Genomic DNA, 18475 nt, shown 5'->3' with positions numbered 1-18475 from the left:
CTTCCTCTTTCTGTATCACCAGTTATCCTAGTTGTGGTTCAGTCTCTCAGCTGTGCCTGACTCTTTGCGACCCCATGGATTGCGGCACACCAGGCTTCCCTGTCCTTTACAATCTCCTGGAGCTTGCGCAAACTCATGTCAATTATTCTAGGCTTGAAGCTGAAAAAGATTTCTCCTAACTTCCTCTCCTTTAACCAAACAACCAACCATCTAGTAATTATTAGTTAGCATTTATCAAAGTGCAGCACGTGACATGCATCACACCATTTTTTTCTTTTTTTTTTTAATTCCTTTTGGCCGTGCCACGGGGCATTTGCGATCTTGATTCCCTAACCAGGGATCGAACCCACATCCCCTGCGTTGGAAGGGCGCAGTCTTAACCACTGGACTGCCAAAATCTCTGCACCATTTCATTGAATCCTTGCAGGGAACCTGCTAAACAGACCTCACTGTCCCCATTCACCAATAAAGAAAAGGAGGCTCAGAAGTTAAGCAACTTGACGTGACCAGTAAGAAGCGAAACCCAGACCAAACAGAAGTCTGCTGGCATGGCACCCACACCCACACTCAGTCATTGCTCACAGTGCCACAACTTCGTATTTGCCCTTTTATGTTCCCCTCCTGACACCAGCACTCTGGCCTCTGCTCTCTTCTATGTGAAGTACTGAAACACTGCCCCCGCCCCGCCACCTCCACAGTCTACACGTTTCTCTCCCTCCTAGGCACCAGAATTCAACTTCCTAAACGCCTCTTTGTTCCAGACATCTTCCTCTCCTTGAGCTCCAAATACTATACACTGCCTAGAGTCAAAGCCTTCCACCATCTGGCTTTCCCCTTGTTCTACAGAAAAAAAAAAAAAAAACAAACAAACTCTATAGTGAAGTCAAATTCTTTGCCAGTCTCCAAGAACACACCACACACTTTCGTTTCCTGCCTGTGCTCAGGTCATGAATCTCACCCAGAACATCATTCCATCCATTCTGCAAGGCCCCACTTGAGACATCTTTGCTACAACACTGTCTCTGATGAGGAAAGAAGAGTAGCAATGCCTCTGATGGAGAGCCTGCTTTGTGCCAAGCCTAAGAAAACCTGTGTGACGCCCAGTGAGATGGATCAACCATGATCCATCTTTGCTTACAGGCCAAAGAAATGAGGTACCTTATCCAGGGTCACCGATGGGTAAGTGTAAGCCAACATTCAGATCCATCCAGCTGCCCCCCTCTTCACCATGTTACTCCAAGGAACGCTCAGAAGAGATTTCTCAGCCTTCTAACGGATGGGTCAGCCTGATCACATCTGAACCCACTGATCAATTTAACATCGCCCAAAGCAGGACAATCAGACACCACGTACTTCCTGATGTGATACACTAAGATCCAGAACACGTCTGTGAAGCGCTCTCGCCACAACAACTAACCCTGACTGGAATCACACCCTCCGAACAGCGCTCCTCAGACTTCACTGCGCAGGCAGGGCCCCTGGGGATCTGGCTAAAAATGCGGGTTCTGACTCAGCAGGTCTGGGCTGGACCCTGGCGTTCTGCATTTGTAAAAGCTCCCAGGAGCGACTCGTTCCACTGGACCGCAGCTCATGCTTTGAAGAGCAAAGATCTAGAAGTCGGAACTGGGGACTTCCCTGGCAGTCTCGTGGTTAAGATGTCGCTTTCCAAAGCAGGGGGCGCAGGTTCGACCCCTGGTTGGGGAGCTAACATCCCACATACCTTGCAGCCACAAAACCAAAACAAAAAAAGAGAAGTAATATGGTGACAAATTCAATAAAGACTTAAAAAAAAAAAAAAAAAAAAGCAGCAGCAGGGAACTAATCACCAGTGTACAAGACACAGGCGAGACAGACGAACAAGAGCTGGGCCTGGAACAAAGGGAGGGAGGAACCACTTGGCTCAGGTGCAAAATTTAAGGGAACACCACAAAACACAGGAATGGAGATAAACACTTTAATACATCATGCTTAAAAAATCAAAATGAGCCTAAAAGATCCATGATGAACACAATATCAGAGTTTTAAATACAGACTCCGTATTACTGATTCTTCTTTTTGCCTCAGGCTCCAATATGACTCTGCCCACCACTGAACCATGTAAGTCAACTGTCAAATCTAGAGGATGAAAAATTCTACAGGGCAAATGCAGACAGGCCTGGTTTCTAAAACAAATAAATGCTATGAGAGGAGGAGGGAGTGAGAGTTTATGAGGCTTAAAAGATAAGACATCAAGTGCACTGTGTGGAACTTGTTTTGATATTGAACAAAACCATAAAGCAGAAATTGGCATCAACAGGCAAAATGTAAACACAGACTGAATATTAGATGACATAAAGGATTTGGGGCGGGGTCGGGGGGCCGCCCATGGGAGCTCAGTGGTAAAGAAACTGCCTGCCAATGTGGGAGACATGGGTTCGATCCCTGGGTTGGGACGATCCCCTGGACGAGGGTATAGCAGCCCACTCCAGTGTTCTTCCCTGGGAAATCCCATGGACAGGGGAGCCTGGCAGGCTACAGGCTGTGGGGTCACAGAGAGTCAGACACAACTTAGTGATTAAACAGAAGCAACAGTAGAGAGTTCTTAATTTTGTTCAGTTCAGTTCACTCAGTTGTGTTCGACTCTGTGACCCCATGAATCGCAGCATGCCAGGCTTCCCTGTCCATCATCAATTCCCGAAGTCTACCCAAACCCTTGTCCATCGAGTCGGTGATGCCATCCAGCCATCTCCTCCTCTGTCATCACCTTCTCCTCCGGCCTCCAATCCCTCCCAGCATTAGGGTCTTTTCCAATGAGTCAACTCTTCGCATGAGGTGGCCAAAGTACTGGAGTTTCAGCTTCAACATCAGTCCTTCCAATGAACACCCAGGTCTGATCTCCTTTAGGATGGACTCGTTGGATCTCCTTGCAGTTCAAGGGACTCTCAAGAGTCTTCTCCAACACCACAGTTCAAAAGCATCAATTCTTCGGCGCTCAGTTTTCTTCACAGTCCAACTCTCACATCCATACATGACCACTGGAAAACCATAGCCTTGACTAGACGGACCTTTGTTGGCAAAGTAATGTTTCTGCTTTTGAATATGCTATCTAGGTTGGTCATAACTTTCCTTCCAAGGAGTAAGCATCTTTTAATTTCATGGCTGCAGTCACCATCTGCAGTGATTTTGGAGCCCCCAAAAATAAAGTCTGACACTGTTTCCCCATCTATTTGCCATGAAGTGATGGGACCAGATGCCATGATCTTGGTTTTCTAAATGTTGAGCTTTAAGCCAACTTTTTTACTCTCCTCCTTCACTTTCATCAAGAGGCTTTTTAGCTCCTCTTCATTTTCTGCCATAAGGGGGTGTCATCTGCGTATCTGAGGTTACTGATATTTCTCCCGGCAATCTTGATTCCAGCTTGTGCTTCTTCCAGCCCAGCGTTTCTCATGATGTACTTAATTTTGTTAGGCCCATGTTAATGGTGTTGTGATTTTTTAAAATTCTTTAATTATTAAAAATAACAGACTAATGTATTTATGGGTATAGTTACAAGATATATCTGGAATTTACTTAAAAATATTCCAGGAAAAAAAAAAAAAAAAACAGGAAGAGACAAAGGAAATGAGATTAATAAAATGCTGATATTTGTTGAAGCTGAATGCTGATATATGGAGATTCATCATACTATTTGTATTTTTATATGTTTTAAATTTCCATAATAAAAAAAATGTTCACGTAATCCTTTTTTCCCTTAGGCACCCCTAACACTGACTTTGTAGCACTCGAACAAGATGCAGCACACAGTACCTTATTCTTCCAAAATAAAAGGTGCTGCTCTTTTTGATGTGAGCCAGAAACTGCGATGATCTCATTTAAGGTCATAATAATGTTGTGAGATACTATGAGGATACGGAAAAGTGAAGTTTAGCAAGCCTGAAGAATTTGCCCAAAGTCACACATCAGGAAGTGACAAAGGCAAGGGCTCGAACCTAAACCCAGCTGACTCAGAGGGAAGCTCGATTTTAAGCATGACATTCTATCATCATCTTAGGCCATGTGGGGCGTGGGCCTGGGACAATCTGTTTGCAGTTGTCACCTAAGACACAGGGGCCATCGTGAGGGGTGACGAGGAGGCCCTGGTTTTGCATCAGGGTCCTGACACTTACTAGTTGTGCTCAGTCACTCAGTTGTGTCCAACTCTTTGCGACCCTAAGGACTGTAGCCTGCCAGGCTCCTCTGCCCATGGGGATTCTCCAGGCAAGAATACTGGAGTGGGTTGCCATGCCCTCCTCCAGGGGATCTTCCCAACCCAAGGATCGAACCCAGGCCTCCTGCATTGCAGGAGGATTCTTCACCATCTGAGCCACCAGGGAAGCCTTTACTAGCCGTGTGACCCTGGACAAATTACTTCATCTTGCTATCCCTCAGCTTCTTCATCTGTCTAGGGCTATTAATCTCACACTAGCCTGAGATTAACAACCATCTCATAAAGTTGTTAGGAAGATAAAATGAGCTAATAAATGTGAAGTGCTTAGAACAGTGTCTGACACGTGACAAGCTCTGATGAAGTATTAGTGATCCTCATGATTAATACTACTACGTTCTCAATAAAGCTGAACGACACTGAACACACCCCTTGGGCCAACTCATCATTTAGTTTTACTTCTAAGCAATTGTTTTGACCACAGAATTGAAAGGTGGGCTCTTATCAATGCTTATAGTAATCAAGATTAATGTATCGTAATCAAGATCAACATTCCTATGTTCAGATGGAAAAAATTCCAGTATTAATAAAAACTTCAGGACACATGGCCCAGGACCAGTGCTACAGTATCACGTCTGCTTTGCAAGTCTCATGTGGAGGGATGCATAGTGTTCATAGTATTGAAAATGTTCCAAGAAGATACCAGGATGTCTGGCTGAGTGGCTTTATGCTCCAGAAATAAACGGGAGGAAGTCCCGGGTCACAGGCCAAGGTGGGTGGCCGAACTGGTGCCAGAAGCACAGAGCCAAAGCTGAGAACCAGGAGCCAGAACTAAGCAAGAACAGGGCTTCTGTCACCTGCCGAGCCACGAGGACGAGTCGATAAGCTGTGGCAAGCCTCGCCAGCCAGGATCTCGAGGAGAGAGAGACCAGAGGCAGGATGAGCAAGGTCCCCAAAGATGAAAGGATCTAAGCTCAAATCAGATGGACAAGGGTTCAGACACGGCTCACGGCTTTTTAACTACTTATGCCCTGCCTCTTTTGTGGTTATGTTCTGTCACTCTTGAAATTACACTTTTCCAAGCTGTCTTGTTACACATGAAAGGTGAAATAAATAAAAGGCTGAGATCTCATTACACCATCTGGCCGATCCTCATCTTCCTTCCCCACTGACTGGCTCTCGAATCACTCACTGCCCAGTTACCAGCAGTAATTCGTTTTAACTCCCAAAGTGAGTGAGTACCTATTACATCAAATTAAGTCAGTTACTAGCATGTACTGGACCTTGATATCAATCAGGCACTATGCTAAGAGCTTTTCAGCTACGTCAAGCCTTCAATGATCCAATGAGGCACTGTTATTATCCCCACTTTACAGATGAACCTGAGGCTCAGAGAGCCCAAGGTCAGACTGTTAGAGGTGCCTCCTTTCTCATGCTCGTCTGTTAGCAGGCTCCTCGCCACTGAAAGGGCTCCGAATGAGAGAAAGACCATTGCAGGTAACTGCTGACATGATGAACTGAACAACCCGGAATACAATCTCCCCTAGGGAACCCAGAAAGCTTGGGGAGAGCAGTTGAAGAGGAATGAGCAATACTTAAATTCTCTTTACTTCCAGCAAAGAGGGTCATTTCCTCCTCTTCAATTGCTCTTTCCAGAGTCCTGAAAGCAGCCTCTGCTGCTCCTGTCAACTACTGCAACTTGCTCTGGAGGGAAGGATGCAGACGAGAAGATCATAGGTGTTTTGTTTTGTTTTTTTTCCCTTGAAACTGAGGGGAAGGGAGGAAAAAAAGGAGAGAAATTCCCACAGGAGAATAAAAAAACTATAAATACAGCAACATGAAATAACACCCGCAAATAAATAATACCTGTGCCCAAAGACAAAGACAGCAGTCCAAAATCGGATGGATAAAAATAACATATGTCATTTTTTCCAAAGCTATCATACACACACACACACACTTTTCCTTAAAAATGAAAGTGAAAGTCGCTCAGTTGTGTCGACTCTTTGCAACCCCATGGACTATTAACAGTCCATGGAAGTCTCCAGGCCAGAATACTGGAGTGGGTAGCCTTTCCCTTCTCCAGGGGATCTTCCCAACCCAGGGATTGAACCCAGGTCTCCCACATTGCAGGTGGATTCTTTACCAGCTGAGCCACCAGCAAAGCCCACCTATCAAACCAGGGTCGTTATTTAATCAAAAAGTCAACAATGAAACACAGTCAATTATTCTTACTGGTATGTGAATCCTATATCAGGAGACACCAGTTTCCTTCCAAAGGAAAGAAAGTCAAACACATATAACGATTTGCTTGCTTTTTAAAATGAGGAATGCAAAATATTATGGAACAAAAAACTTAAAATTCTATAACTATAAAATATTTAATGCTTATCTTCTAGAATACTACTCAGCCAAAAAAAAAAAAAGGAAAGAAATGAACAATATGAATGAATTCAAAGATATTATGCTAAGAGGCAGAAGCTTAACAAAAAAAGAATACGGTTTATATTATACGATTTCTCTCATACAAAGTTCTAGAAATAAAAAAAAGATTAGTCTATGGTGGGAAAAAGAAAGTAGAATAATGACTGCCTCAGGGTTTGGGGGACAGGGAGTGATGGTGAAGGAGCACAAGGGAAGCACCTGGACGGATGACAGCACTCTGTCTTACCAGGAGTCTGGGGTACACAGGTGTCTGCATCTGACAAAACTCAGCGAAAGCAGGCTTAAATCTGTATATTTCATTGTATGTAAATTTCATTGTAAAGGAAAAACACAGTATAAGCAAGTGCTAAACTCTAATTACTGACCCACATGGTTGGGTTTTCAGGTAGAAGTACATCAATGTTGACAAATTACTTGGAAATGCTTCAGAAAGAAAGATCGAGACGATGGACAGATGGATAGGGACGTGACAAGGCAAATACAGTGAAGTCTGGAATCCAAGAAGTAGGTAGGCAGATGTTTACTGTAAAATGCTTTCAAGTTTGCTGTACGTTTAAAGATTTTCACAAAATGGAAGAAAAAGAAATGTACTCATCTATAAATTACACACAGGTAAGGAAGCTTAAAGGGGCAGGGCACGGGACTGACTTCCCTGATGCAGTGGTTAAGAAGCTGCCTGCTAAGGGAGGGAACGTGGGTTCAGTCCCTGGTCCAGGAAGATCCCACATGCTGCAGCGCAACCATGAGCCTGTGTGCCTCGAGCCCGTGCTCTGCAGCAAGGAAGCCACCACAATGAGAGGCCCACACACCACAATGAAAAGTAGCCCCCACTCGCAGCAACTACAGAAAGCAACAAAGACCCTGAGCAGCCGTAATAAATAAATAAAACTTTTATAAAAGTGGAGGAGACACGGAGAAAAAGTGAAAGGCCAAGAGAAGGGGAGTCAGACCAGAATATGAACAGAGGCCCACAGAAAACCACTGAGAGCATGAAGGACCAACCAAGAGAGTCCAGAAGGTTCTGAAATGAGGGCCGCGTTCCCTGGGCTACGTGTCCAGTTTGCACCTCATCTCTACTAAACGCAAATAAATGCATTCTGTCTATTTAATAAAGGAGCTGGATTCCATGTGAGCAACGAAAAATGAAACGGGAACATAATAGAACAACTCTAGTAAAGCTGCATAAAAAAGGCATTTAAAAGGTAATGTCATTTAATCAGTGCAGCAGAATTTATATACTGAAGTGAGCATCGCTGTTCAAAAGTGGTCAGCAGCAAAGAAAGCATGTGGAATGTATTACAGAACATGATTAACTTGGGTTCAAATCTCAATTTCACCAGTAGGCCGAGAGACCATTTTAGACAAATTATTAATTTCTCTGAGCCTCAACATCTTAATTTATATATGGAAGTAACATTCTCTCTCCCACAGGTCTGGTTTGAGGATTGCACGAGACCATGTAAGTACATGGAAACAACAAGCCCAGCACCGGCAGCCCAGCAGGCATGGGGTACTTAACACACATTGCTTTCTTTTATTCTTATTCAGTAATGCCACCACTGCTTTACACAGCTTGGCAACACATTTTTTGAGCTGTTGGCAAAGTGAAGAAGAGCAGAAGTGTTCCAGGCAGAGGGGAGAACACAAGCAAAGGGAGAGTGAGACACAGGGCTTTTTCTAGAGACTTCCAGAACACAGAGGTTGAGTGCAAGTGCGATGGACGGGGGATGAAAAGGAATCAGAAGAAAGCTGGAGAGGACAACAGGGCTGGATCATGAAGGCTCTTTTATGTCATGCTAAGGGGTTGGGTCTTTTTGTTCCAAGCAATGGAGAGCTATTTCCAGGTTGTCAGTACCACAGTGACATGATCCGAGTTCTCTTTCAGAAAGAATATTCTGCTTGTCGACTGCCTGGTACAACTCCAGGGACACGCCTCACGCAGGATGTCAAGGGAAGTAAGACATGGACTAGAAAATACTATGACTCCAAGATCTAAGTATCCCACCTGAAAACTCTACTGTGGTTACGATCACCTAAGAAGTCTATGGGATGAGGATAGGACACCGGCATCTATGGACAAGCAGAGCAAAAAGACACCCTACAGGTGGGAACTCCCTGGCGGTCCAGTGGTTAGGGCTCTGTGGTTCAACTGCAAGGGGGCACAGGTTCAATCCCTGGTATGGGAACTGAAAGAACTAATATCCAGCATGCCACATGGCATATCAAACAATGGGAGAAAAAAAAAAGATGCCCTAAAGGTAACTGAGGAGAATCAAACGTGGCAGATGCGAACTGAAAAGTATCTACTTTATTTAACAAGCATTAATGACCTCGTCAAGAACAGGGTCAATCAAATGATGGGATAGAAAACCGAGTTTTACTAAGCTTATTCTAAAAAGAGGGAGAGCTATGCAAGTGTGAGGCAAGCTGTCAAGAACGGTGTAAAAGGGAGAACGCAGGTGGTAAATAAATGGGAACACACGGCTGAAACGACACATCTCAGCTCTGAACAGTTTGACAAACGGGGGGCAAGAAGCAGGAAGGATGGGGTTCAAGACACGTGAGGGCTACTGATACTATGTATAAAATAACTAATGGGAATCTACTGCATAGCAAAGGGAACTTGACTCAGTGCTCTGTGGTGACCTAAATGGGAAGGAAATCTACAAAGCAGGGGATATATGTATACCTGTGGCTGATTCACTTTGCTGTACAGCAGAAACTAACACAACATTGTCAAGCAACTATACTCCGATACAAATTAGTTTTTTAAAAAAAGGTACAAGCAAGGAAAAGGATAACCAACAAAGGAGGAAGAACTGGATCCATATGAGGGTTGGAGAGGCTAGTCCTGGGCAGGATACAGCTTCATACAATGAGACAAAAAGAACAGAAATGTGCATACAGAGGTAACTGCTGATGTTCTTTCTCTTTGAAAAGGAGTTAAGGTTGTCTAAGAACGAGGATAAAGACGGTAAAGCAGGAAACTGAGGAAATTCATGACCATTTCAAACAAAATTGGTGAAGATGGAAGAGTAACCTAACCATGGCTTTAGTGTATCATTTTCTTCAGGAGGATATTCAAAAGCCTGGGCTTGTGAATTCAGAAGTAGCCAATCAAAACGGTTGAGATTTTGCTCTCTGAGAACTCAGACCTTCTTTCTTTTGCTTGTTCCTTCCTCGATAAATAAAATATATGTAAAGTACTTTCTATGTGCTGGCCTTGGGGGGGATGACATTGAGAAAGACAAACAGGGCCCCTGCCTGCAGAGTCTTATGACGGAAGAAGCGAACAGAACAAAAAACGACAGTAGTAGTGAATATACATACAGCTGGACCATCAGGAAGGCTGAGCACCCAAGAGTTGATGCTTCTGAATCGTGGTGCTGGAGAACACTCTTGAGAGTCCCTTGGACTGCAAGGAGTTCCAACAAGCAATCCTAAAGGAAATCAACCCTGAATATTCACTGAAGTACTGACGATAAAGCTGAAGCACCAATACTTTGGCCACTTGATGCAAACAGCTGACTCATTGGAAAAGACCCTGATGCTGGGAACGATCAAAGGCAAAAGAAGAAGAAGGCAGCAGAGGATGAGATGGTTAGATAGTATCAGCAACTCAATGGACATAAATCTGAACAAACTCTGGGAGAGAGTGAAGGACAGGGAGTCCTGGCATGTTGTAGTTCATGGGGTTGCAGAGAGACAACTGAGCGACTGAACAACAATTACACAGTAGTTCGTAGTACTATGGAGAGAATACAGGAAGACTGCCTAGTCTGAAGGGGAAAGGGAAGAAGTAACATTTGAGACCTGGGGAAATAGTAGTTGGCTAGGGAAGAAGAGAAGGGAAGAGTGTTCTAGGAGGGAACACTCCTGGAGGCTCTCCAAGGGACCCTAAAAAAAAATAGGACATTGCAGTCTGAAAGATCTGAACTGGGCTGGCCAAAAAGTTTGAGTCTCTCAGTAACTTCCTAAAATGCATATAGAATCTCAAGGGGCCCTGAATAGCCAAGAGAATTCTGAAAAAGAAGAGGAAAGTTAAAGGGCTAACACTAATTTCAAAATATATTACAAAGCTACAGTAATTAAGACAGTATGGTACTGGCAGCACAAAACAGATTAGAAGCAGTCAAGATCAGATGCAAGAACAGCCAGAAGGCATTTAGTAAGAATCCAGCCCGAGATGATGGTAGTAAAGACAAAGGTGGTAACAGGGAGGAAGGACAGAAGAAACTGCACAAAGTCGATATAAAAGAAGCAAAATCACTCAGAATGCCATAACCTGAATGTGGGAAATAAGGCGGAAGGATGAATGGAGAATGATGTTCAAATTTTTAGTTTGGGAAACTACATGGATGGTGAGTGGTACCCATCACTGAGAAGAACAGGCTTGCCAGGAAAGCTTTTGATTTTACTTTTAGTCTGTTGAGTTGGGAGGCACCTGGGAATTATCCAAGGAGACAAGTTGTAAGCAGCTGAATACATGCAAAGGTCTGGAGCTCAGAAGAGGAGGTCTTTATGGAAATATGAACCTGGGGTTTGTCTGTCTACAGCTGACAGTGACGCCACTGCAAGCAGATGAGACTGTATAAGGAGAGGGTATAAAGTGAGCAGAGGACCTGGGGCAGAGTCCTGTGTGCGTGTGTGAAAGTTACTCAGTAGTGGTCAACTCTTTGCAACTCTATGGACTGTGGCCCGCCATGTCCCTCTGTCCATGGAATCCTCCAAGCAAGAATACTGAGTGGGTTGCCATTCCCTTCTCCAGGGCATCTTGCCAACCCAGGGATTAAACCCGGATCTCTTCCATTCCAGGCAAGATTCTTTACCATCTGAGCCACCAGGGAAGCCCTTAGGACAGAGTCCTAGAGAACTATTAATACTTCTCTAATGTCTGAATAGAAGGGAAAAGTGAAAACTGAGAATAAGCAGCTAGAGGAGTAGGAGGAAAACAGGACTCTGGCAGTCAGAAGTCAAGGGAAAAAAAAGTTTCAGGAAGAATCAACTGTGTCTAAAGCTGCACAGTCAAAAAGAATAAGGAATAAAACTGGCAAGACTAATTCTAATGAAGACCAAACAGGATGTAGCATGGGCAGGAGATAGGGAGGCAGAATCTATTCAAAAAGTTTAACTTAGAAGGAGAGAAAGTGAGATTGTGAACAAGCCAGGGAGGATATATGAAAACTGGTATTGAGAAGTTGTCTAATATGTTGGATAGAGGAACCAAGGACAGAAGAACGTGAAGAAGGCAGGGATGAGTGATAGACCGGGAAGAAATGGAGGGCCCAAAGGACAAGAGGTTGATAACACTGAAAAAGGGGAGTAAAGGAAGAAAACCAGGATAACAGAAGGCTGATATGAAAGATTCAGATGCTGAAGTTCCATATTTCAACAGAGGAACAGGGACAAGTGATAATTAGGTTTAGCATTCAACCAATGAGAATGGGTGGAGTTGAAAGAGGCAAAGATTTAATGTGACAGGAACAGATAAAGTCAGGGAAAGGGAAGATGAGGTGCTATTAGATGGGTCATTCACATAAACACTCAGGGCGTTCAGAAAGATAACAAGACTTAAAGAGAAAAGGATATTGATAAGCCAGGCATTGAAGCCTGAGTCTAATGCAACAGATGAGACCCCAGAAATCTGGGAGGGTTTTGGTTTTTATGGTTTTATGATATAGTCAGATATTATGAACCTCAAAGGAGAAGAGATTTTTTTATATGATGATGAAAGAGTAATGGTTTGGAATAGGTACTGAGAAGCTAGGAGAATGCCAACACATTTGAAGGCAAGAGTAGCTTCTACTCAAGAGAGTTCAGGGGAAGATTTTCTCAGGGAAAAAAACTAGATTAGTATAAAAAATTGTGTTAGGACTGTTATGTGAAAAGTTGGGGGATATATAAATTTTTTTTAAAAAAGACAATAGAAGGAAACTACCTCAATACAATAAAGAACATGTATTAAAAGCCCACAGCTGACATCATGTTCGACAGTGAAGATCCAAACTTTTCCTTAAAGATCAGGAAAAAGGCAAGGATGCCTGCTCTTGCCACTTCTACTGCATATAGTACTGGGAATCTTAGCCAAAGCAATTAGGCAAGAAAAAGAAATAAAAGGCATGCAAATTGGAGAGGAAGAAATAAAATTATGTTTGCAGATGACATAATCTTATATGTAGAAAACAAATTCAGCAAAGTTACAGAATACAAAAATCAGTCATGTTTTCATATACTACCAGTAAACAAACAAACAGATAAACAAATGGCCAGCAAACATGAAAAAATGTTCAACATCACTGATCATTAGAGAAATGCAAATCAAAACCACAAAAGGCCATATCACGCCCATTAGGATGGCCAATAATGGGGGAGGAGGGGGGGGGCGTGAAAACAGAAAATAATAAGCCTTGATAAAGATGTGGAGAAGTAGGACCCTTGTGCAGCTGGGACTGCAAAATGGTACAGCCACTATAGAAAACAGTATGGAGCTTCCTCAACAAATTAAAAATAGATATACCATTAATCCAGCAACCCCACTTCTGGATATATATCCAAAAGAACTGAAAACAAGATATTGCAGCCATATCTGCATGCCCAAGTCCAATGTACGAGCATTATGCACAACGGCCAAGAGGTGGAAGCAACCCAAATGTCCATTAATAGATAAATGGATAAGAAATGTGGTCTACACATACAATTCAGCCTTAAAAAAGACAGGAATCCCGCCATATGCTACATGAGTGAACCTTAAGGACACCATGCTAGGTGAAATAAGCCAGTCACAAAAGACAAGTACTTCATGATTCCACTCACATGAAGTATCTGCTGCTGCTGCTGCTGCTGCTAAGTCGCTTCAGTTGTGTCCGACTCTGTGCGACCCCATAAACTAAAGCAGTCAAACTTACAGAAACAGAAAGTGGAATGGTGGTTGCAAGGGGCTGGAAGGAGGAAACAGACAGTGTTCAATGGGCACAGAGTTTCAGTTTTGCAAGATGAAAGCGTTCTAGAGATTTGTTGTATGACAAAATGAACATACTGCATGCTACTGAGCGTACACTTAAAAATGGTCACAGTGGTAAATTTTCTGCTAGTGATTTTTATCACAATATTTTTAAAGGGGCGGGGGTGCTAAGTAGCACCAAAGCATGCAGGAGAGAACTTGAGAAAAGCAAGCTATGCAGAACAATGGAGGTTCTCATTCTAAGCAGTGACCCTGAATGTCAAGGGAAGAGAAAGAGCAAAATGAAGCCTTCAGGCTCCTGCTACACTTCCAGTTCAAGCTATTTCAGATCCAACTGAGAATAAGACCTCTGACTCAGTGCTAGAGACTTAATGGGGCCTTTTTAAAAGTCTCAAGACTATAGTATGAGAAGTAACTATGGCACCTTAAAGACATCCTGAACCGAGGACGTGGTTGTTTCCTCAGACCTTCACCCCACAGGAGCAACAGCCATAACCCTCAGTGAGGGGAAGATTCTCCTGCACTGAGCCAGCTGAGGCCTGGACTGGGTGCTCCTCCAAAGGAAATCCAGGTAGGAACTAGGCTAGAGCTGTAAGGAGCCTTCCCTCGAGGGCTCAAATGTAGCTTGAAAAGGGAGGAAAAGCCAATTATGTGCTCCAGACACAATTTGTTAAAACCTTTCCTCTGCCTTTCTTTTTATATATTAAAATTTTAAGATTCTTGGGTCTGTTCTTTATATGCTAGCTAATGGAGCTCACATGCTCCGCCTTGAGAATACTTAAGAGGAGGTGGGAACGGGTCATCTTCTCCATACTTGCAGAAAGTAGATACCACGTTTATCATAAATGATCTCTGACGGGTGAATTGAGGATGTTCACAAAAGGACCAATGTGAGTCTGCTTTCCAATGTGGAGACTTCCATTGTAAAGCCTGCTCAATGGGTTCCATTTAACAAAGCAATCAGTTAGGACACCTGGATTTTAGAGAAGGTTGCTATATATTTAAGATGTAGCCCTGAATCCCCCAAAGACTACTGTGTGACTGGGTCTCTTAATAATCTGTATAATTTTTATTTTTAAAAACTGTTTATTTAAATTTTATTAGCATGTTAAACCAGAAGAAAAGCTTGGCACTTTCTTCTCCCTGCAGACCTGAAGGGTAATAAAACCCAGGACTCCCTGGAATCCCTTCCTCAAACAAAAGGTTGGAAAGTCTTAGTTTCATTTAAATGAACCCAGGCTAACGAGTTAGACGAGGAAAGCCCGAGCCAGACATTGGAGGGAGCGGACTCAGTGTCTGGCAACGGCCACCGTCACATATCGAGAGACTAGAGTGAGAAAAGGAGGACTAAAACCCCAAGGAGACGTGTGAGCGCCAGCCTCTACCCTTCCTTGGACGGCCACTTGCCTCTCTCGAGGCGGCGCTCAGTCTCTCCCTGTCCTGATCTGGCGGCAGTACTCTGAGTCCACTGAGGTGTAAGTCTCAACAGTTCCACAGTTTCCACCTCTCAGGACTGGTTACAAGAAGCCATTGTCTCTGAGGTTTTAATATTTGCCTTCCTTTTATACCACAACGTTTTAGAGACAAGCACAGCTGAACAGGACGCTAACCACAGGCCCCCGTGGACTGTTCTGTGCTGCACGTGAGGTGGGGTGGGGTGTGGGGGCTGTCAGACGCTTACCAGTGTTTGCCATAGACCCAGTGGCCTCCCCATGTCAGCAGGCAGATCCCAGCTGTCGTTTTCTTCCAATGATTTCGAAGCGTTTTAAAGAACACAGTCATCTTCTCTTAGGGATTTGCTAGATTAGTAGAGGCAGAAAAGAAAAATATAATTATCCAAGGAATCATGTGGGCCCTACGCTTTCATCATCTTCCTTCCTTCATCCTCTCCACGTCTTCTTTCCTTCCTCCTCTTCCTTCCTAGATACTTCATCTCTTACCTGCCCACCTACATTTCCTTGCTTTCTTCACTTCTTTACACCCAAACTATACTTTTTCTTCTTTCATCACTTTTTCTTAGAAAGAAGGGGAAAGGAATTCTAGAAGTCCTGTCTTTGCTTTCTTTTTACAGTCACTATACCTGTTTAAAAGTATCTGCTTAGCCTTTATATATAAAGTGCTTATTATCATCAAATTGGTAATCAAATTAGTGATGTAAAAGGATTATTCAAAATAGGAGAAAACAACCAGGCCCTTAATAAAAGAACATTCAGAGAAAACTCAATGAAGAGGAAATGTACATAACTGTAAAAATGCTCAACTTCCAAGGTAATCAAAGACATGCAAATTACAAAGAACTATCACCATTCACCGATAAAATGAACAAAATTCTAAAATGATCGTATTCACTGATGACAAAATAAAATGAGACAGACACTCACACACTCCTATAAGGAAGGTAAATTAGCATAACCTTATGGCAACCCACTCCAGTATGCCTGCCTGGGAAATTCCACAGACAGAGGAGCCTGGCGGGCTGCAATGCATGGAGTCGGACATGACTGAGCCACCGAGCATGCACACTCAAAACCAAAGTCATGTCAATGTATGGCAAAAACCACCACAGTATTGTAAAGTAGCCTCCAATTAAAAAAAATAAATAAAAACAAAAAAGTGCAAAAAAAAAAAAAAAAGTGACCATATATACTTCTGTTTTTCTTCACTGCACTTATCACGTGGATGGTCCTTATGTGTTAGTTTACTATCCCACTGGAATGTAAACTCCATGAGTAAGGACTTTGACTGCTCTGATCCACTGCAGAATCCCCATGTCCAAAATAAGATCTGGTGCCTAACAGCCATTTGATAAATAACTGTGGAATGAGATGGGGCTCAAGACATGCTACCCCAAACATGGCACGTTGTGAGGGTGGATATCGTACTCAGAAAAGGTTTGGAAAATAGCAGAAGCAGGAAAGTCACTCTGACCACCTCCCCACCTTGCTGTTTCTTAAACAGATCATAAAACCCTCCAGTGAGAGGCACTTGCTTTGTCGACAAACACTCTTTAACATGCAGGTCTCTAAGATTTTCCTCTGCTACAATACCTCATACTCTTTACCCTATCACGCTCCTCCACCATGGTCTACTCAAATCCTTGGGTCCCATTTCCTTATGAAGGCTCTCATGTCATGTAAAACTTTCATTAAATAACTTGCATGCTTTGCTCCTGTTAATCTGTCTTTGTCAATTCGATTTCCAGACCCAGGTAGGGACCCTACAAGGGTCAAGGAACACTATTCCCCCACCTACATTAAATTTTTTTTCACTAAGAATTTTTGTTGACGTGGAAAAAACTAAAAAATATAATTTTAAGTAAAACTGCCAGGATTTAAGTCTTATTTAATTGGCATTTACCAGTTACGTTCAAACACAAATATAAATGAAAAAAAACACAGAAATAAACACATGAGACTTGGTAGTAATTCCCTCTTGTGAGATAACGGCTGATATTTATGTTTTAAATGGCAATGTATTTTTTAAATTTTCTTAATTATTTTCTAGATAGAACATTTTTAACTATGTGTGCATGAGGTAAATAGACCAATGCTGATGGGGCTGGGGGCAGCTCGGGAACAGCTGCTTTTGCTGATTCTAGTTGGCAGGACTAGTGGTAACGAACCTGCCTGCAAATGCAGCAGACGTAAAACATGTGGGTTCGATCCCTGGGTCACGAAGATCCTCTGGAGGAGGGAATAGCAACCCATTCCAGCATCTCCTGCCTGGAGAATGCCATGGGCAGAGGAGCCTGGCAGGCTACAGTTCACGGGTTTGCAAAAAGTTGGACACGACTGAAGTGATTTAGCACACACAAGTTCTTTTATTACTCCATTTAACCACAGGGACTCTCTTCTTGACCAGAAACTTGAATCAGGCTCTGAGTTCTGCTGGACTAGGACTTACCTTGGGCTTCCCTCTCGGCCCTTGTAGAATCCAGTTTGAGCAAGAATCCTACTAAGGTAGTTAAGTGAAAATCTCCCATCCCCACCATTGGAATCTGACCACCCTGGATATCTTATCACCCTGGTCTGCCTTCAGCAAGAATTCTACTGGGTCACCTAGTAAGAGTCCCCTCTATCCCTGACATTTCTTTAGCAATTTTCCATCCACTGATGCCACCCTGCTCCTTGGCTATGAACACCCATTTGTCCTCATTGGAGTCAGGGTTGAGTCCAAGCTCCTCCCCTCAGTCCAATACCGCCTGCAGTGGTTTCTACATCCACCCAGATGCCTCTCCCCACCCTGGAGGAAGTCTGTCTTACCAGTCTTTAACAAGTGTCACTACTTAATTTTTCTTTACTGCCACCACTGGTTAAAACTCCTCTCAAGGCCAGACACATCCTTATCACCAGTCACATGTGAAACCGGTGCCATCAGGGCCGCAGTGCAGGATGGCACATAAAGGAACCCGAAAGCACATGTGATAATTAGATGCCTCTCCACCTGGCCCGAAAGCGCTCATTCATTCAACGTGCTAGGCTCTGGGCTGGCTGCTAGGCAGAGAAGCACAAGTCTATTCTCAAGTGCTGGCAACTGTGAAAGCCACAAGTACGAAACAATTACATAAAGTATGGTTGTAACACGGGGGGAGGCTGTTGAGGGCTAAGTCACGGCTCTGTGAGAAGCCACGAGAATGACCTAATGGGGGCTGGAGGTGACAGGGTGGTCCATGATTGGGAAAGTCTTCCCAGAAGGCATGACATGTACCCTGGGTCTTGAACAATGAGGAGAAACACCAAAGCAGCAGCTAAGGAGACTTCTGCCCACAAAGGCCTCAATAACAGCAAGGTATGTTCAGAGAAACACACGTCTGCCGTCAGGTGTAGATAGGGAACAGGGTCAGTACGGAAGGTGAGAAGAAGGCCTCTCAAACTCTAGTGTAGATC

The 18475-nt window shown here is 43.5% G+C and overlaps 1 protein-coding gene across 4 annotated transcripts in view; it reads right to left on the bottom strand.

Moving 5' to 3' along the window:
• The window catches only part of AGK (acylglycerol kinase), a 100690-nt gene that overhangs the window by 79499 nt on the left and 2716 nt on the right, over positions 1-18475 (bottom strand). For all 4 annotated transcript variants that reach the window (XM_059885553.1, XM_024990650.2, XM_024990651.2 and 1 more), the window contains 1 exon segment: positions 15271-15388. In XM_059885553.1, coding sequence (XP_059741536.1) covers positions 15271-15371 — 101 coding nt within the window. In that variant the 5' untranslated portion in view covers positions 15372-15388.

This window comes from Bos taurus, chromosome 4 (assembly GCF_002263795.3).
Source record: "Bos taurus isolate L1 Dominette 01449 registration number 42190680 breed Hereford chromosome 4, ARS-UCD2.0, whole genome shotgun sequence".
In the NCBI taxonomy this organism is placed as follows: Eukaryota; Metazoa; Chordata; class Mammalia; order Artiodactyla; family Bovidae; genus Bos; species Bos taurus.
This window is presented reverse-complemented; position numbering and strand designations above follow the sequence as displayed.